Source organism: Suricata suricatta, chromosome 7 (assembly GCF_006229205.1).
Source record: "Suricata suricatta isolate VVHF042 chromosome 7, meerkat_22Aug2017_6uvM2_HiC, whole genome shotgun sequence".
Lineage (NCBI taxonomy): Eukaryota > Metazoa > Chordata > Mammalia > Carnivora > Herpestidae > Suricata > Suricata suricatta.
The window spans coordinates 11,523,359-11,544,049 of NC_043706.1; the positions used below are offsets into that span (position 1 = coordinate 11,523,359).

Sequence of the window (20,691 nt, forward strand, 5' to 3'; positions counted from 1 at the left end):
GTAAATACAGAGAGGCAGCTGATGGTCGCCAGAGGGGCGGGGAGTGGGGGCTAACAACTTACCCTGGAGGAGGTCATGGGAGTAAAAGGCACGGCCTAAGGAATACAGTCCGTGAGAGTGTAGAAGAGTTGTGTGTTGGCAGATGGTAGCTACACTTGTGGTGAGCGTGGCATACCGTGCAAACTCCGTGAGTCACTATATTGTACCCCTGAAACTAATGTCATACTGTTTGTTGATAAGTATACTGAAAGGGAGGGGGCACCTGGGTGTCTCAGTCGGCTAAGCATCTGATTTTGGCTCAGGTCATGATCTCACGGTCCGTGAGTTCGAGTCTTGCGTTGGGCTCTGTGCTAACAGCTCGGAGCCTGGAGCCGGCTTCTGATTCTGTGACTCCATTTCTCTGCCTCTTCCCTGCTTGTGCTCTGTCTCTCAAAAATAAATAAACATAAAAAGTGTACAATGCAGTGGTTTTAAGTATATTCAGAGTTGTTCAACCATCACCACAGTCAGTGCTAGGACTTTCTCCTCACCATCCCTCTCCCCCCACCTCTCCCCTAAGAAATTCTCTCCTCATGAGTAGTCTCTCCATCACAGACAACCACTGATCAGTCTCTGTGGATCTGCCTGTGGTGGACGCTTCATGGAAGTGGAGTCCTGGAGTGTGTGGTCCTTCGTGTCTGGATTACTCCGCGTGCTTTTCCTGGTCCATCCGCGTCACAGTGTGCGTCAGGCTGTTATTCCTTTTTATTGCCAGGCAGTGTTCCATGGTGTGGATTATTTTGTTTATCCACTCAGTTAATGGACCTTTGGGTTATTTCCACTTTTTGAATAATATCAATATTGCTGTCATGAATATTCATGTGCAAGTTTTTGTGTGGCTGTGTTTCCTCTTGGGTGTACATGTAGGAGTAGAATTGCTGGGTCATACGGTGATTTTAACATTTTGAGGAATAATTATTTTTTAAAGTAGCTATACCAACCATCTTAGCTTCCCACCCTCACCAATACTTATTTTCCATTTTTAATTTTTTTAAGGTTTATTTATTTTTAAAAATGTTTATTTAGAGAGAGAGGTGCATGTACATGCCAGCAGGGGAGGGGGCAGGCACCCTGCTGTCAGTGCAGAGCCTGGTGTTGGGCTTGAACCCACGAACCTTGAGATTATGACCTGAGCTGAAATCAAGAGTTGGATGTTCAACCAACTGAGCCACCCCAAAAGTTTATTTTTTTAGTAATGTCTGCACTCAATGTAGCACTTTAACTCATGACCCTGAGATCAAGAGCCGCATGCTCTTCTGACTGAGCCAGCGGGTGCCCCTTTAAAATTTTTTTTTATTAAATCTCTTCTAATAAGTAGGTTGAAGTGATAATCTCAAAGTAGTTTTGATTTGCATTTCTGTGATGACTAACGATACTGAGCATCTTACTATGTGCTCATTGGCTGTTTGTGTATCTTTGGAGAAATGGTTGTTTACATCCCCTTTTTCCAGTTTTATTGGGCTATTTGTCTTTCTGTTGTTGATTTAGAAGAGGTCTTCCATATTCTGGATATAACTCTCTTAATCAGTGCAGGCTTTGCAAATATTTCCCCCCTTCTTTGGATTGTCTTTCTTGATGCTGTTCTTTTTTTTTTCATTCAAAGTTTATTTATTTTGTGAGCAGGGGAGAGGGGCAGAGAGAGAGCGAGAGTCCCAAGCAGGCTCCGTGCCATCAGCCCAGAGCCCAGTGCAGGGCTCAAACTCACAAACTGAGTCACCCAGAGGCGCCTCTTGATGGTGTCCTTTGAAGAACAAAAGTTTTTAATTTTGTTGAAGTCCAGTTTATCTCTCTGTGTATGTTTCTTTCTGTATATATATATTTTCTTGCATTACATGTTTTACATATTTGGTTAGGTTTATTCCTTGGTATTTTATGGTTTTTCGTGCAATTGTGAATGGGATCAGTTTCTTTTTTTTTTTTTTAATTTTTTTTCTGTTTTTTATTTATTTTTGAGAGACAGAGACAGCATGAGCAGGGGAGGGTCAGAGAGACAGGGAGACATAGGATCTGAAACAGGCTCCAGACTCTGAGCTAGCTGTCTGCACAGAGCCCGACACGGGGCTTCAACCCACAAACCGTGAGATCATGACCTGAGCTGAAGCTGGACGCTCAACCGACTGAGCCACCCAGGCACCCCTGGGATCAGATTTTTTTTTTAATTTTATTTATTTATTTTAATGTTTTATTTATTTTTAATACAGAGAGAGACAGAGCATGAGAAGGGGAGGGGCAGAGAGAGAAGGAGACACAGAACTGGAGGCAGCTCCAGGCTCTGAGCTAGCTGTTAGCACAGAGCCTGACGCGGGGCTCGAACCCACGAACGTGAGATCTGACCTGAGCCGAAGCCGGAGGCTTAACCGACTGAGCCACCCAGGCGCCCTGGGATCAGATTCTTGATTTCTCTTTCTGTTGCTTCATTATTGGAGTATAAAAAGCATTACATGTTTTAACTTACTTATAATTATAAAAGTTTTCTAACTCTGTTAAAATCTTGTATTACCTAAACAATTGATGTGGGGTGCGGCCTGGTGCATGTAATAATGTGTGCTTGTAGAGAAACCGAGTGAGAGTGAAACGGGCCTGTGGGAATGATTCTCACCGTAGAGAAATGGCATAACCACGTCCTCGTAGTAACACTTGATTTGGCTTAATCTTTAAATGTGTGCTTGCTTTTATTAGACTAACTTAGAAAGGTTTGGTATCTGTACCTGTAGAGAGTTCTTTCAAATCCGTTATTACCAAGAACCACCTTGAGGCTTTACCTCGTAGGTCTCAGCTGAGTGCTGCTATTTCATCTTCTCCCCTGAACACTGAAGGGACACCAGCTTCGCTTTTGTCATTGGAGACTTTGTTCCCTAGCCCACATCCACGGTGACTGACCCTCTCTTTTCTGTCCTGATGAGCATGCTTGTGAGGATGAACTAACTTGAAGAATTACTTGAGTTCAGGTGTGAGATTAAATAGAGTGTTTCTCACTTTACATCCATACAGTTGTTTTTTGTGTGTATGTGTATTTCCATGTATGGAATTTTTTCAGTGGTTTGCCAAGGTCGGTTTTAACTCAGATTTTATTCACTAGGTTATATAGGTCATAAGGTAGTTTTTATTTACATGTATGGTGGGCATGCCTTTGTGAGTAACTTCTAAACTTGTATTGCTCTGGAAGATTTCAAGCTGCACAATAAGGAGAATAGTGCAGAGAACACCCATGTACCCATTACCCAGCTTTAAAGACAACCAGCACAGCTGATCTTGTTTTCTCTGTTCCCACATGAATTCACCCACTTTCCTACCCTGACTCCTCTAATTGTGCAGAAGCAATTTGTGAGCAGCTTCTAGATACTAATTTCAGGCACTTGGTAGTATTCCCCACATCATACTTATCATATATCTGAATCCTGCTCGTATCCTAAATGTTGTTAGTTCCACATAGTTCTCTTCTCACAGTGTTGCATTATTCAGTACTTGCAGTCACATACTGTGTGACTCAAAGTACTGCTGATAACCCCCCAGTGTGATGACTGTAGCTCTTACAAGATAAACCAGGTCCATTTGTTTCCTCTGTAACATTACACATAAATTTGACAATGCATTGTCAAAAAAACAACTTAGACATCTGTTCTGAAAGAGGTGTCAAGTTATTGAAAGCTTAAAATAATCGATACAACAGTCCTGAATGTTGTTTATTTAATATTAGTTTTACCAGTGTAACTTTCATGTTAATAGTAACTGGAGCTGGAGAGTATTGTACATTCTTCAAATAGCACAGTGCAGTAAGAACAGTTCTAGAATCTGTGGCACATTTAAAATCTGTTGTCTGTGGCCTTATGCCTGGGTACTTCCTTGTGTTGACTTTTATTGCTGCTGTTGTTGTTATTTTTTCTTGAGAGAGAGTTGGGGAGAGGGGCAGAGAGAGAGAGAGAGAGAGAGAGAGAGAGAGAGAGAGAGAGATAGAGAGAGAGAGAATCTTAAGCAGGCTCCATGCCCAGCACAGAGCCAGACGTGGAACTTGCTCCCATGACCCTGAGATCATGACCTGAGCTGAAATCAAGAGTCGGATGCTGAGCTGACTGAGTCATCTAGGCACCCCTTGTGTTGACTGTCTTAATGATGACGAGCCTTTGAGTGTCTTGGTTTCTTCTGCTGGGTTAGTGGGATGGATTGATGAGAATCTGAAATACTGTACATGTTTTGTTGAGTTAGTAAGAATTCAGGCCTCTGCTTCACTCTGATCAGAATGGCTAAAATGAACAAATCAAGAGACTATAGATGCTGGCGAGGATGTGGAGAAATGGGCACCCTCCTACACTATTGGGAATGTAAATGGGTGCAGCCGCTCTGGAAAACAGTGTGGAGGTTCCTTAAAGAATTAACAATAGAACTCCCCTATGACCCAGCAATAGCACAGCAGAGAATTTACCCAAGGGGTACAAGAGTGCTGATGCACAGGGGCACGTGGACCCCAGTGTTCATAGCGGACTTTCTACAACAGCCAAATCATGGATAGAGCCTAAATGTCCATCAGCTGACAATGGATCGAGATGTGGTTTATACATATGTACAATGGAGTACTACATGGCAATGAGAAAGAATGAAATCTGGCCATTCATAGCAACGTGGATGGACCTCGAGAGTGTCATGCTAAGCGAAATAAGTCAGGCAGAGAAGGACAGATACCATATGTTTTCACCCATATGTGGAACAGCAGAAACTTAACAGAGGATCATGGGGGAGAGGAAGCAGAAAAAAAAAGTTAATAGTTATACTAGTTAATAATAACTAAAATAATTAACTAAAACTAACAAACTAAAATAAAAGAATTAACTAACATAGTAGTTAATAATAACTAAAAAATAGTTAAGGATCTAGTTTCTCTTCAGCTCATATAAATCTTTTGCCTTTTACTAAAGATTTCCGAGGAGAGGGAGGGAGGCAAACCATGGGAAACTCTTAAATACTGAGACCAAACTAAGCGTTGATGGGGGAGGGGGAGAGGGAAAAAGGGGTGATAGGCATGGAGGAGGGCACTTGTGGGGATGAGCACTGGGTGTTATATGGAAACCAACTTGACAAACTGTAAAAGAAAAATAAATAAATAAAAGACTGCAGGCCTCTGAAGGACCCCACTGTGGCATATCTAGCATACGAGTCAGCAGTGGCGTGAAGTCGTAGACTACTTTGTCTATTTAATACCAGGAGGTTAGAGATACACTCTTAGACACTTAGCCGCAGCTTCTGTGGCTGATACAACTCTGTGGATGACATGGCCTTCTCTAGTCTTGTCCCAGACTATTCATTGGTCCTGGTTTTGGGGGTAAAGAAGCTCTGTAAGAATTAAAAGAGTAGTGTTGCTGTTAGCGTCATACCTTCAAATAGAAGTACATCACAGCAGTTTTCTTTTTTCCTTTATGGTTTCTGTACAGACTGTGTTTGACAGATGTCTGCCAGTAGCTAGGCAGTTGTCCTTTTGCTTTTTATCCTATAGGATAAACTGATGCAGGGATGAGAGAATGAGATAAGCAGTTTTATGGTATAATATACTACAAAATGAGAATCCTTTATACTCTTAAGAAACATTTCAGCCTATATATATTTGCGTCCTAAAGGCAGAAAAATTGAAATAGTAGTGTTTAAATGCCTATAGGTTTAGGGGCGCCTGGGTGGCTCAGTTGGTTAAAACAGCTGACTTTGGCTCAGGTCATGATCTCACAGTTTGTGGGTTCGAGCCCTGCGTCGGGCTCAGTGCTGACAGCTCAGCGCCTGGAGCCTGCTTCCAGTTCTATGTCTCCCTCTCTCTCTCTGCCCCTCCCCCACTCCTGCTTTGTCTCTCTCTCTCTCTCTCTCTCCCCCCCGCCTCAAGATTAAGTAAATATTTAAAAAAAAAAATGCCTATATGTTTAAATATCAGTACTAGTAGATTTTCAAACTTCAGCCAATATCTCTCTTAATTTGAGTGAGCATGTTAAGGAATTATTACATATAAAACTGTCTAAACATTCTATTGAATTTTTATTTTTTTAATTAAAAATTTTTTTTAATGTTTTTTATTTATTTTTGAGAGACAGAGAGACAGTGTGAGCAGGGGAGAGTCAGAGAGAGAGGGAAATACAGAATCTGAAGCAGGCTTCAGGTTCTGAACTATCAGCACAGAGTCCAATGTGGGGCTTGAACCCACGAACCGTGAGATCATGACCTGAGCCAAAGCCAGATGCTTAACTGACTGAGCCACCCAGACACCCCTCTATTGAAGTTTTAAAATCTATTTCATGAATAGTGATTTTTAAAAGTTGTTTATTTTGAAAGAGCGCATGTGTGTGCGCAACTGGGGAAGGGCAAAGAGAGGGAGAGAGAGAGATCTCATATGAGTAGAATCCTATGATTTTGTCCTTTTGTGGACTGGCTTATTTCACTTATCATGTCTTCAAGATTCATCCACATTATACCATGTATCAGAATATATTCCCGTTTCCGGTCGGCGGCAGGGTAGCTGCGTAGGCTGAAGGACACAACTCACAGATTTGGTGTCTTTTGCAAGATTGAAATCATGGTAGGTCCAGAAACTGATGCCCATTTCCAATTCACTGGTATCAGAAAATATTTCAACTCTTACACCCTCACAGGTAGAATGAATTGTGTGCTGGCCACATACGGAGGCATCGCTTTGATGGTCTTATACTTCAAGTTAAGGTCTAAAAAAAGACCAGCTGTGAAAGCAACATAAACAGATTTTAAAGTGTATCTCATCTGCTGAGTTCCTATGCCTGGAGAAGCTAATGTCAACTCATCGTGTGAAATTCAATTTGTACAATAAATTATGAACCTGGGGAAAAAAATATATTCCCTTTTTAGGGCTGAATAATAATCCATTATATGTATACATATATACCGCATTTATTCATTTGTGTTTGGACACTTAGGTTGCTTCAGCCCTTCAGCTGTTGCGAATACTATTGTTAGGAACATGCTTGTACAAATCTCTGAGACCCTGCTTTCAGTTCTTTTAGGTATATACCCAGAAGTGGAATTGCTGGGTCATATGGGAATACTGTTTTTATTTTTTTGGAAGACCTGCCAAACTGCTTTCCACAGTGGCTGCGTCCTCGTACATTTCCTGCCAGGAGTGCATGGGTGTTCCACTTCTTCCATGTTCCCACCAATGTTTATTTTGATTTTCTGATAGTGGCTGTCTTAGTGGGTGTGAGTGGATCTCATTGTGCTTTGACTTGCATTTCTCTGGTGACTGGTAATGCTGAGGATCTTTTCATATGCTTGTTGGCTATTGTAGATGATCTTTGAAGAAACATCTATTTAGGTATTTTGCCGGAGTTTTAATCTGGTTATTTGATTTGTTGTTGTTATTGTAGGAGGAGTTCATATTTATATATTCTGGATATTAACCTCTTGTCATATATATCATTGGCAAATATTTGCTACCATTCTGTAAGTTGCCCTTTCACTCTGTTGATTGTGTCTTTTCGTGCACAGAAGTTTTTATGTTTAATATAGTCCCATATGTCTGTGTTTCTTTGGTTGCCTGTTCAGATGCAGAAAATCGTTGTCAAGACCAGTATCATGAAGCTTTTTCCCTTCTTATTTCTTCTGGTATTATAGTTCTGGGTCTTGCTTTTTAGGTCTTTAATCCATTTTGAGTTAATTTTTATATATGGTGTGAGGTAAGGGTCCACTTCCATTCTTTCTGCATGTGTCTCTCCAGTTGTCCCAAAACCATTTGTTGAGGAGACTGTCCTTTTTCCATTGAGTAGTCTTGGCACCTTTGTGGAAAATTATTTGGCCGTGTATGTAAGGGTTTATTTCTGGGCTCTCTGTTCTGTTCTATTATTGGTCTATATGTCTGTCTCTATGCTGATACCACACTAATTTGATTACTTTTTTGTGATATTTTTGAAATCGGGAAGTGTGAAACCGCCAACTTTGTTGTTACTTTCAAGATTATTTTGGCTATTAATGGCCCCTTGAGATTCCATAAGAATTTTAGGATGGATTTTGCTATTTCTGAGAAAATGTCTGGGTTTTTGCAAGGCATTATAGTGAATTGGCAGATTGCTTTGGGTAGTATGTTAATAGTATTAGTTCCCTCAGTGTAAAAACATGGGATGTCTCTAATTTAAAGTTTATTTATTGTGTGAGAGAGCGTGTGCACCTGAGCACAAGCAGGGGAGGGGCAGAGAGAGAGTGAGAGCGCGAGAATCCCAAGCAGGCTCTGCATAACATACAGAGCTGTGGAACCACTGTGTTGTGCACTTGGAACTAATGTAACACCATGTGTCAACTATACGTCAACTAAACAGGTTGAAATTATGTTGGAGGGGGTTGGGAGGGAGAATATTCTCACTCAGGAACAGGTATTAAGTAGGTCTGTTCTGTTCTTTTTACAGGTTTTGTTGCTATTGTAAAAGACAAATTAGAAATAGAAAATACAAATGACATTTGTACAACTGTTGCTGATTTAGAGGAAAGCTGTTGGTTTCTATGTGGTGATCCTGAAACCATCCAGCTTACTGAAGAAAGTTTTTTTTTTTTTAAGTTTATTTATTTATTTTGAAAGCGAGCGGGTGCATGTGAGCATGAGCAGGTGAGGGGCAGAGAGCGAGGGGAGAGAATCCCAAGCTGACCACGTGGAGCCTGACACGGGGCTTGATCTCCTGAACTGTGAGATCATGAGGTGAGCTGAAATCAGGACTTGGACCCGCTGAGCCAGCCACGTGCCCCTGGGATGTTTTTCCATTTATAACTTCTTAAATCTCTTTCAGCAGTGTTGTATAGTTCTTGTTCAATCTTTTCATTTTCTTGGTTAATTTCTTTTTTTTTTTTTAAATAGTTTCTTGCCAAGTTGTTTTCCATATAACACCCAGTGCTCTTCCCTACAAGTTCTTGGTTGATTTCTAAGTGTTTTTATTTTTTTCTGATGCTACTGTTAATGGAATTGTTTTCTTTTTGTATTTTTTAAATGATATTTACATTTATTTATTTTTGAGAGAGAGAGAGAGAGACGAGTATGAGTGGGGAAGGGGTAGAGAGTAAGGGACACACAGAATCCGAAGACAGGTTCCAGGCTCTGAGCTGTCAGCACAGAGCCTGACGCGGGGCTTGAACCCACGAACCATGAGATCATGACCTGAGCAGAAGCCAGACGCTCAACTGACTGAACCAACCAGGCGCCCCTAAATTTTTAAAAAATGTTTTTATTTTATTTTTGAGAGAGAGATGGAGTGTGAGTGGGAGAAGGCCAGAGAGAGAGAGGGAGATACAGAATCCAAAGCAGGCTCCAGGCTCTGAGCTATCACACAGAGCCCGATGTGAGACTTGAACTCAGCAAACTGTGAGATCATGACCTGAGTCGAAGTTGGACGCTCAGCCTACTGAGCCATCCACGTGTCCCTGTTGATGTTTCCTTCTAGCTCTAGTTAAGTGTTTTTATCCTGCATCTTATTTTTTGTGTAATAGCACTTTGAAACTAAATAATTTGGAATTGTTTTGCATTGCTTATACTGTTAAGTATTTTTGAAGACAGACTTTGAGGAAGAAAATTACAGAGCAGCAAATACAATCCAGCAGCACATTAAAAAATAGTAGAATCTCCTTACTGAGGAGAGTTAATTTTGAGATGTCAGGAATCATTCATCATGAGGGAATTATTAATATAATTTAGGATATTTATATCGGTGAAATGATCTTGTAATTTTTTTCTATCTGATAGATAATAGGCATTTGCTATTTTATTTAGATTTCTTTATTTTACTTAGAGCTTGTTTAACATGTTAGTCATCCAAAGGCCAGAATCACGTGTAGTGGTGAAACATTAGAAACATTCCCCTTAAAGTCAGGAATACAATGGAAGCCCATCATCACCACTGCTAGATATTAAAGGTGTAATTAGGTAAGAGGCTGTATATGTACATGTAAGTTTTGGAAAGAAGGAAGCAAAATAATCCTTGCTTGCCAGTAATACCCAGAAAACCCAAGAGAGCCAATTGATTAAAAAAAAAAAAAGTTTATTAGAATAAGAGATTTGTAGAAATTAGCCACAAAGTTAATATAAGAAAAAAACCCCCAGTAACTCTTATTTAAGCAGTCACCAGTTAGAAAGTATGAAGGAAGCAAGGATCCTAATTACAATATCAAACAACAAAGATGTAGAAATAAACTTAAGGAAGTGTGTGGCACTCTAGAAGAAGAGATTCTTCTAGGTTTTGCTGAGGAATGTGAGGAAGACCGGAGCAACAAGAAAAGTCAGTAGGAAAACAGTGCTGGGCCCGGTATCACTTCCCTGTATGATCTTTTAACTTCAGTCTGGTCCAAAAGGACATTTTAATGAGTCTTTTAGGAATTTTGAACATATTTAAAATAACTTACTTCAAACCGTTGGGTTTGATGTTTGCTGTTTCACGTTTTCCCCCCACTGTTGAGCCCATTTTTCTTACATATATCAAATGGTTTTTGCCTAAATACTGTCATTTGAAAACTACCTGTGGAGATTCAGGACGCTGTTATCTTCCGCGGAGGAGTATTGAGTCTTGTTTGAGCAGGCGGTAGGTACTGACCATCTTGAACTCTGTGGACTTAGTTTTATGTTTTGTTAATTGTGTGTCTGTGGAGGGCCCAGGGTGTTTCTTAAGTTCCCTAAAGTCGCAGGACTTAGCCTCCAAATTGTTTGTCTTGTGGCTTCTTAGGATGAGTCTAAACCTATGTCACAGAACATAGCTCTCGTTCTAGGACATGGTCCTTTGTCTCAAGGGGAAGCTTTTCCAGCACCTCAGTTGAATGCCAGGGATGCAAGGCAGTGTTTATGGGATCTTTTCCGTTCCGGAACCCTGTGGCTCCTTGTGGCCTCGACACTGCTGCTTGCCCCCAGCATTGCTCACCTCCTAGCTCTGCAGTAGCACCTGTTTGGTAAGCCCCTTCCCTGCCTGGACACGTCCGTGTGGACTTCTAGAAGCCCTTCCGGGCACTGAGCTCTACTGTCCAGTGCCTTTCAATCTGATTTCTGTCTGTCTTCTGCTTGGGCTCCAGCTCTTTCTTCCAGGGCCAAAAAGGTACCTACACAGAGAGCTGGGTAGTGATAGGGCTCACTTTTTGAGTCTTCTTAGACTATTTTCTGTTGTCTGAAAGATATCTCCTATACTGTCCAGTTTTGTAATTATTTAAATTATAGTAGAAGCACTACCCTGTAGGCGCAGTCATTCCAGCCTAATTGAGAGTCGTGTAAACTTGACAAATGGTTTTAAAGTTTTTGAAAATACACCTGAAGATGAATAGAGAAATTCTGAAAAAGAATAAGGGGAATGTGGAGATGGGTTGGAGTAACTTTTACAGTTACTAAATGTGTTCTAAAGTTATAGGAGGTAAAACATTATTGTACCAATACAGGTACATTCCTGGGAAAGGAGTGAAAACCTTTTGGAATTTAGTATGTGGTAGTGGTGGCTTCTCCACGAGTAGCAGATAGCTTGTTGAAGGTTATTTTAAGGGGGGCTCAGTCGGTTAAGCATCTGACTTCAGCTCAGGTCAGGATCTCCCAGTTTGTGAGTTCAAGCCACATCAGGCTCTGTGCTGACAGCTCAGAACGTGGAGCCTGCTTCAGATTCTGTGTCTCCCCCTCTCTCTGACCCTCCCCCACTCATGTGCACTCTTGCGAGCATGCGTGCGCGCACGTGCTCTCTCTCGCTCGCTCGCTCTCTCTCTCAAATAAACAAAAACCAAAGGTTATTTTAGAATGTAAACAGACTAACCATTTGGGAAACAATAAAGCTGAATCATTCCTTCACTACTATATCATAACTGATTCCAGATGGATTCAAGATTAAACATTTTATTGAAATAAAAGTTACAGTACAGTACCAAAAAAAAAAAAAAGAAATCATTATAATTCTTTATTTCTACGAGTCTTAGAATGGCAAGTGTCTTTGTAAACAAGGTTTACAAAGGTAAACAAAGGTTACAAGGTTTACAGACTTGGTAAACAAATTATTTCTATACTGCAAAAGATATCATCAAGAAAATGAGTAGCTTCAGCCATTTGTGAAAAATAGTTGTAATCTTTCATATCAAATCTCAGTATCATACTGATCAAAGATTAGATTTTATTGGGGTGCTTGCGTGGCTCAATTGGTTAAGTATCCAACTCTTGATTTTGGCTCAGGTCATGATCTCACAGGTCATGAGATTGAGCTCCGCATCTGGTTTTGTGCTGACAGCACAGAGCCTGCTTGGGATTGTCTTTCTCCTTTTTCTCTGCTCTTCCCCTGCTGGTGTGAGCTCTCTCAAAATAAATAAATAAACATTAAAAAAAATTACTGTATCAATCAGTTAATAGAAGCATAAATGAACAATGAAAATAGGGATGGACACTTTATCCTTCTCATTAGATAAAGGCAAATAAAATAATGATGCCATTTGATAAATGGATAGAAATCAGAAAAGGTCAATACCCAGTGTTAGCGAGTATGGTAGAAATGTACCTTGTCATTTGCTATTTGTGGGAGCATATCTTGACAGGACCCCGGTATGTTTCATAGGCAAAAATGAGCATGGACTCTGATCCAGTCCTGCAGAGCCATTCCACAGATAATTGTTTATCCCGTTGATTCTCAGGATACATTAGGCAGCTTTTTACTTTTACTTTTTTAATGTTTTATTTATTTTTGAGAGAGAAGGAGACCGCATGAGCAGGAGAGGGTCAGAGAGAGAGGGAGACACAGAATCTGAAGACAGGCTCCAGGCTCTGAGCCAGCTGTCAGCACAGAGCCTGATGCGGGGCTTGAAACCACAAACCATGAGATCATGACCTGAGCCGCAGCCGGATGCTCAACCGACTGAGCCGCCCAGGCGCCCCTGCATTAGGCAGCTTTATAGGCCTAACTTTAGACTTACAGAATCAGATATTTTTGTGGAAAGCTTAAAAGAATTTTTTAAAGTTATTTATCTTCATGCTTGTCTTCTATTCTTAGAGAACCATGGATTAATCCAAAAGAATATTCTTAAGGGTATGCAAGTATCAGTGTGTATATGCTCGATGGAACAGTGGGAAAATAATCACATAATTATAGTCAGCATGAAAACATACAATGTGGTCTTTAAAAGGAATGCTCTGTATATAGAGACAAAATTGGTAAATGAAAAAGCAGGTCATAGAACTGGATGCATAGCATGGTTATATAATTAGAGAAATCGTTTATGTCTGTATATGAAATATCTGGGGGATATACAATTTTAATTGTGGTTATTATGACTTATATAGCTTCTAGTTTTTAAAATTTTATTTATTTTTTAATGTTTATTTATTTTTGAGACAGAAAGAGACAGAGCATAAGTGGGGAAGGGTCAGAGAGAGAGGGAGACACAGAATCTGAAGCAGGTTCCAGAATCCGATGTGGGGCTCGGGCTTGTCAACCTTGAGATCATGACCTGAGCCAAAGTGGGACACTCAACTGACTGAGCCACCCAGGTGCCCCTAGCTTCTTTTATTTTTTATAATATCAGTTCAAGGAAAATAAAGAGCCATGTACTTTTAGAAATTGTATGTGATCACTGAAACATATGTAGTTTGATACTAGGTTAAGTTCACTGCAGCTAGATGAAACCTTGTTTGGCTAAAGAATAGCTTAAACTAGGCTTATGGGAGGCTTCAGTGACTTGAATTGAAGTGATGTTCTATAGTATGTTTTCTTAGAAACCCCTTTGTTGTGATATTGTGTTGCTTTTTCTAAGCTGTATATTCATAATATTAATGCCTCTTTTTTTTTTTTTTTCCCCCCCGAAAGAGCCCTCGACAACTAGTACGTCTTCAAGTTACCCAGACGTGTTAACACGGCCTTCTCTTCACCGGAGCCACATGGATTTCTCCGCATCGGAGCCTCCTGCGCTGCACTGTCAGCCCTCCACATCCTCCGCGTTCCCGATCGGCAGTCCTGGGTTTTCCCTTGTGAAGGAAATTAAAGATTCTACCTCTCAGCATGATGATGACAACATCTCAACTACCAGTGGGTTTTCTTCAAGAGCTTCTGATAAAGGTATTCTTGGTGTTTGATAGTAAAGTTACATTTCCTGGGATAGGTTTCTTCTCGGACTGTTCATTTCTGCTTATACAAACTGCGGGCCTTGTAATTAGTACTTTAACCGTGCATTACCTATTTTTGTCTCAGATATAGCTGTTACAAAGAACACTTCAGTGCCACCTCTGTGGTCCCCAGAGGCTGATCGTACTCACTCACTCTCACAGCACACTGCCACCAGCTCAAAAAAACCAGCATTCAACTTGTCTGCCTTTGGGACACTGTCCCCGGTGAGTACTAATGACATTTGATCCAGTCACATTCGTTTTGCATGTTCGTTGTTCATAATTCATCGCCGTGCTTCTTTGCAGTCACTTGGGAACTCTTCAATCCTTAAAACAAGCCAACTTGGAGATTCTCCTTTTTATCCTGGAAAAACGATGTATGGCGGGGCGGCAGGTGCCGTGAGACCGCCGAAGCTGCGAAGCGCGCCCTATCAGGTTGGTTCGAGTGAGAGGAGACTGACAACGTTAACGAAATAAAAATGGCGCTCAAATGGAGTTTGGTTATTTTTTGGTAAAATGATAGAACCGTGGATTATAAACATTGTTTTCATTTAGAGGCTGTCTGAATGTTGTATTCGACCTAATTGAATATTTGTGCGTTACACTTGTGAGTATGTTATGTGCGTCTGTGTTTTAGGAACTGTGATGATTCCTTTGTACAGAAATCGAGGTGTAAATTATGTGTAGTAAAATTTACCCTTATTAGAGTATTTGCATTTTAACAGAATACATATGGTTGCATATGCACTCTGCAGTCAAAGTGTTGAATAAACATTTCCATCACTGCAAAATGTCACCTTGTGCCTCTCTGCTGCCAACCCCTCTTTCTACTTACTTCTACCCTCTGGCAACCACTGATCTGCTTCCTTTCCCTGTAGTTTTGATTTTTCCAGAATGTCGTTTAAATTTAATCAATATAGGGGCACCTGGGCCCTATATTACATTAAACATTAAAAAAATTAATATAGCATCTAGCCTTTGAATCTGGCCTGTTGTACTTAGCATAATGCATCTGAGCTGCACCTGTATTTTTGCTGAGTTGTAACTTGTTTATCCATTCACTAGTGGAAGGACACTTGGGTTGTTTCTGATTTGGAGCAGTTGTCAATAAGTGGTGATAAGCATTTTGTGTGAACATTAATTTCCATTTCTCTTGGGTAAACACCTAGAGGTTGGCTGCTGGGTCTTACAATAAATATACATTTAACTTTGTGATAAATTGCCAAACTTTTCCACAGGGGCTGGTACACTTTGCATTCTCAGCAGCAGTGGAAGGGGGCTCTGGCCACACTTGTCATCAGTTCTCCAGTTTTTTATTTTAGCCGTTCTGATAGGCATGTCATGGTATCTCCATACCACTGTGGCTTTTATTTATGAAATTGAGCATCTTTTCATGTGCCTTTTTGCCATAGGTGTATCTTCTTTGATGAAATATCTGTTCAGATCTTTTGCCCATTTTTTATAGGGTTGTTTTATTATTAATGAATTTTGAGAGCATGCTACTCCTTTATTAAGTCCTTTATTACATAAGTGTTTTGCAAATATTTTCTCCCATTCTCTGGCTTAAGTCTTTTGAAAAGAAGTTTTTACTTTTGATGACATTCAGTATATTGGGTTTTTTCCTTATATATGGCTCATGCTTTTGGTGTGTAGTGTGTAGGACATCTTTGCCTATCCTCGGGTCACAGTGTTCTTCTGTGTTTTCTAGAGGATTTATAGTTTTAGGTTTTGTTTTGTGTTTTAAAGTTTATTTTATTTTGAGAGAGAGAGAGGAAGAGGCAGAGAGAGAAGGGGAGAGAGAATCCCAAGCAGGCTCCACACTGTCAGCGCAGAGCCTGATGCAGGACTCAAACTCATGAACTATGAGATGACCTGAGCCGAAACCAAGAGTTGGAACCCTAACTGACTGAGCCACCCAGGCGCCCCCATTGTTTTAGGTTTTTTTTTTTAATGTTTTTTATTTATTTTTGAGAGACAGAGAGAGACAACACGAGCAGGGGAGGGCCAGAGAGAGAGGGAGACACAAACTGAAGCAGGCTCCAGGCTCTGAGCTTTCAGCACAGAGCCCGATGCGGGGCTTGAACTCACGAATGGCTCATGACCTGAGCCAAAGCTGGACGCTTCACCGACTCAGCCACCCGGGTGCCCCCATAGCTTAGGTTTTATTATAGGCTTCTGATTTATGTTGAGTTAGCTTTTGTTTATGGTGTGTATCATGAGGGATCAAGATTCGTTTTTTTAACATAAGGAATGTCCAGTTTATGTAGGACCACTTGTTGAGAAGTCTGCACTTTTGACATTGCATTGCTTTTGCATCTTTGTTGAAAATCAGCTGCCCATATATGTGGTTCTGTTTCTTGACTTTCTGTTATTTTCCATTTCTATGTATCCTTTGTCCAACTCTACAGTTGCTTGATCACTATGGCCTAATAGTAAGTTTTGAAATCGGGAATGTGAGTCTTCCAACTTTTTTTTCCTTATCAAGGTTGTTTTGGCTTTACTAGGTCATTTACTTTTTCATAATTTTAGAATCACATTACTAGTTTTTACAATCCATTGGAATTTTGATTAGAATTGCCTTGAGTCTACAGGTCAATTTAGGGAGAAGAATATACATCTTAATAAAATTGCATCTCCCAGTCCTTCAACACTGTATGTTTCTCCATTTATATAAGTCTTCTTGAAATTTCTTTCATCACTGTTTTGTAGTATTCATCACATAGACCTTGCACATATTTTGTTAGGTTTATGCCTAAACATTTCCTGTTATATGGTATTAGTTGAGAATAAATCACCCAAATATTTTGATAAATTGAATACATGGTCAAAATACCTTCCAGCAAAGAAAACTTCAGGCTCAGTTAATTTCCTTGGTGAATTCTACCAAACATGTAAGAAAAAAATAATACCAATTACATGTATACTTTTTCATATAATAGGAGGATTCACTTTCCACATACTATGGGGCCAGTATTACCTTGAATCTGAAACTAGACAAAGGCATTACAAGAAAGCCACAAACCAGTATTTCTTAGGAATTACAGACCCAAACCTTTTCTATAAATATTTTAAGTAGAATCTAGCATACATAAAAAGGCTACTTTTTTATTATCAAGTAGGGTTTATCTTGGGAAGGCAAGGTTGGTTCAATATCGGAAAATTAATGTGATCTACCATGTAAACAATCTAAAGAATAGAAACTGTATGAATATCTCCATGGATGCATAAAACACATTTGACAAACTTCATTCTTTCGTAATAAAAATTTCCTGTAGCCCAAGGAATAAGTGGGGATCTTCTCAACCTGATAAATGGTATCTATAGAAAATCTTTAGCTAACATCATACTAATGGTAAAAACCTGAGGACTGTTGTCCTAAAGTCAGGAAGAGAGCTAGGCTGTCTGCTGGTGTTGATACCGTGCAGTGCTGACCTGCGGGCCTAGCCAGTGCAAGCAGGAAGAAATAGTCCTTTTCATAGACGACATGCTTATCTACATAGAAAGGCCTAAGGAATACAAAAAAGTTATCAGAACGTATTGAGTTCAGCAGGATTATAGAATACAAGGTCAATATGCAAAATCTGTTGTATTTACATATATCTTAGCAGAGAACAGTTGGAAATTGATAATTTAATAAGCTTACAGTGAATCCCACCATCCTGTATTTCATCCCGAGACTTTTTTGAAGCCCATAACAAGTTGTTTTGTGTACATGGTGTGCTTATATTTACAGATTTTGACATTTTAAAGATGGAGGGGTAATTATACTTTCAGTATATAGATTTTTGGAGAGGGGAATCCATGAAGATGACAGTCCATGACAAACATAGAAATGGCATACAAACAAGTGTATTTTAAGACTGGATTTTGTCTTTAGTTTCTTGCTTTCTTAATTAGAGGATGGCTTCATGTATGTAGTTAACAGTAATTAGGAGTTTTATTTCTGAATGTGTTCATGAAGTGCAATATTTTGTTATTTAAGAAAGTGTTAACTAGATGTTGGAGTTACACAGGGATCTTTTTCTAAAAGCTTAAACTGGATCATATTCTTTAAAAATTTTTTAAAGTTAAAGTAATAGTTCATCCTGTTAGTAGATGCTGCAAGCCTGTGGTTTATACAGTAGTCCACGTCAGAGTATTTCTTCATTTCTTACTTACATTGAATCCTGTACTTTTTAATGGTGAGTTGTGACATGCCCTTATAGAATCCTTCTCAACACAGCCTTCCAAAAATTATCATTGACATTTGGGACAAAGCTATTAATTTCGTTCCTAGAGTGTTAGAGCTGGGAGGTTGTGTTAAAGATTCTCTAATTCAGTTCCATTTTATTGATTAGCAAGCTGAAGCCCTGAGTGGCCAGTGGCCAGTAGAATCCAGTGACAGGACAGACTATCAGATTTTCCTAGAGGATTTTAATGTTGCCTCATGTTTGCCAAAGCCTCTGGCCTGAACAGCAGTTCTTAAATGGGTGTCTTAAGTTCTTAATAAAACTAATGGAAAATAATGCAGCTACTCCGGAAATGTCATCAGTGTTTGATATCAGACAGAGAAACATTATTTAAAGTAGTTATTATGGTTCAGTTTTTCAGATACTGTGAGTTGTTTGTAGACATTGGGTTGTGTTTCAGTTGTGATAATATCTTTATAGTAAGCGTTACCAAACTGCTTTGTGGTTAGTGGAATGTTGTAATGCATTCTGGAGAAAAGGAGCTGTTTTCGTTGGAATTTGTAAACATTGCTTGTGTATTAAAGGGTACTTGTCTATTCTTTATAAGGTTTTTCCCTTAACTCCCAATTTTAATAAAGTTGTTGTTAAGAGAAATAGCTTGAGTATTTAGAAATTTTTCTTATGTCAGAGAAATGAGTTTAAAAATTTTAATTCCTCTTACAATAGAGTCTATAGTCTCTTCACTTAGTCATCTTGGAATTTAACTCATACCCAGAATAACTAATATTTTAATATTTGGATTAATTTAGTTCTTTGACTTATTTATGTTCATTTTTTGTTGGGTTACAGTTGACACACAATGTCACGTTAGCTCTAGGGGTATGACATGGTGATGACTTAGTGATTCAACAAAAGGTCTCCTTTAATTTAAATATCAGGGATAAATGGATCAGAGTAATGCTAAAACTTTATACCAGTGATCTCACTTTTCCCATTTAACATAGCTGCAGATCTTTAGAGTGGTGCGTGCTGTCTTACTTGTTTCTGATTGTAAAATTCTTGGCTTTTCAGTAAAATGTATTAAGAAAAAGTTGAACTTAGGCATAAGACACCACCCAGAGATAAATTCCTCTCAGGACATTAATCCTGTTTCTCTCTGGATACCTATTCTGTTTTGTAAATATCTTCATTTCCTGAAATCTCTGCTTTAGAGTGTATGGTCCAAGAACAATAACGACGTTTACTTCATAGGCACCGGTCAGGAGGCAGATGAAAGCCAAGCAGCCGAGCGCCCAGTCCTATGGTGTGACCAGCTCCACAGCCCGGCGGATACTGCAGACCTTAGAGAAGATGTCTAGCCCTCTTGCGGTAAAGCTTAGAATCACAATTAAATGCAGGTGTATAACAACATTTGACTTTCGTGAAAAATTTTAATTTTGTTACTGTTTCAACATTAACAGGATGCAAAAAGAATCCCGTCTGTTGTCTCTTCACCCCTGAATTCTGTAAGTTGACTTAGAAACCTTTTTTAAGAGATACATTTTTGTAGATTGGTGTTAAAAATCTTATTTTTCTAAATTTCCAATCTATTCTAATAGCAATTTACTTTTTCAGCCGCTCGATAGGAGTGGAATAGATACAACCTCAGACTTTCAAGCCAAAAGGGAAAGGGTAAAACTTCTTTTGCATTTATTTACTTAAAGTTTTAGTTTTATTGTATTTATTTTTAATTTAGTAAATATATAAATTGAATTTGACAGTCATTAGGGAACATGTTTGAAAGATCATGTTGTTTTACTTGTGGCTTCTTGGGAGGGCCTGCCTTAGCACAATGCTATGTATGTGGCAGGTGCTCAGTCAGTAGGTTTTGGTTATTTGGCATTTTCATCTTCAGCATCTTGGTAGTCTATGAGTAACTCTGACTTTTTGATAAATAAAAGTAGGAGTGGACAGTGCTTGAAATGTTTAGTAATTATAAAAGTTCAGTGAACTTTATAAACCCTCATTAATTATCTTTGTAAAGTTTCCTCATTAACATGTCAAATCTGTTGTGTGTAATAGAATTTTGTTAGTCCAAAGTGTTTCAAGATACTAGAACTAATAAAAAATATAACTTAAATTATAATATCTTGATAACCTTTTTAGTGTATTCTATTTGGTTAAAATTAGTTTTGAAGGTTACTTTGGAAAAAGTAAAGTGCTTGATAGAGTTAAACAGGTATATTTTTTGTTAGCTATACTTGTGGCTAGGTAAGTATCCTTCAGGAGAAGCAGAGTCCAAGATCCTTACTTATGAAAGCATTTATTAAAACACCAGTTTCTCTCAGAAGTCATTTATTAAAATTATCATAATTTTCTGAATTCATTATGGGAACTGTGAGAGATACTGGTGAATATTTATTTTTA

General features: G+C 39.2%; 1 protein-coding gene and 2 pseudogenes across 2 annotated transcripts in view; all 3 read left to right on the forward strand.

Annotated features, from left to right (window-relative positions):
• NUP153 (nucleoporin 153) overlaps positions 1–20,691 on the forward strand; it is an 84,002-nt gene that overhangs the window by 16,041 nt on the left and 47,270 nt on the right. The window contains exons 3-8 of one of the 2 annotated variants that reach the window (XM_029945659.1): positions 13,821–14,069; positions 14,202–14,341; positions 14,423–14,551; positions 19,537–19,653; positions 19,746–19,790; positions 19,900–19,956. In XM_029945659.1, the coding sequence (XP_029801519.1) occupies positions 13,821–14,069; positions 14,202–14,341; positions 14,423–14,551; positions 19,537–19,653; positions 19,746–19,790; positions 19,900–19,956 (737 nt within the window). The remainder of the gene's footprint in view (positions 1–13,820; positions 14,070–14,201; positions 14,342–14,422; positions 14,552–19,536; positions 19,654–19,745; positions 19,791–19,899; positions 19,957–20,691) is intronic. The other variant, XM_029945660.1, reaches the window with a different exon arrangement.
• Positions 4,909–4,966, forward strand: LOC115297242 (annotated as a pseudogene).
• On the forward strand, positions 6,540–6,862 carry LOC115297193 (annotated as a pseudogene).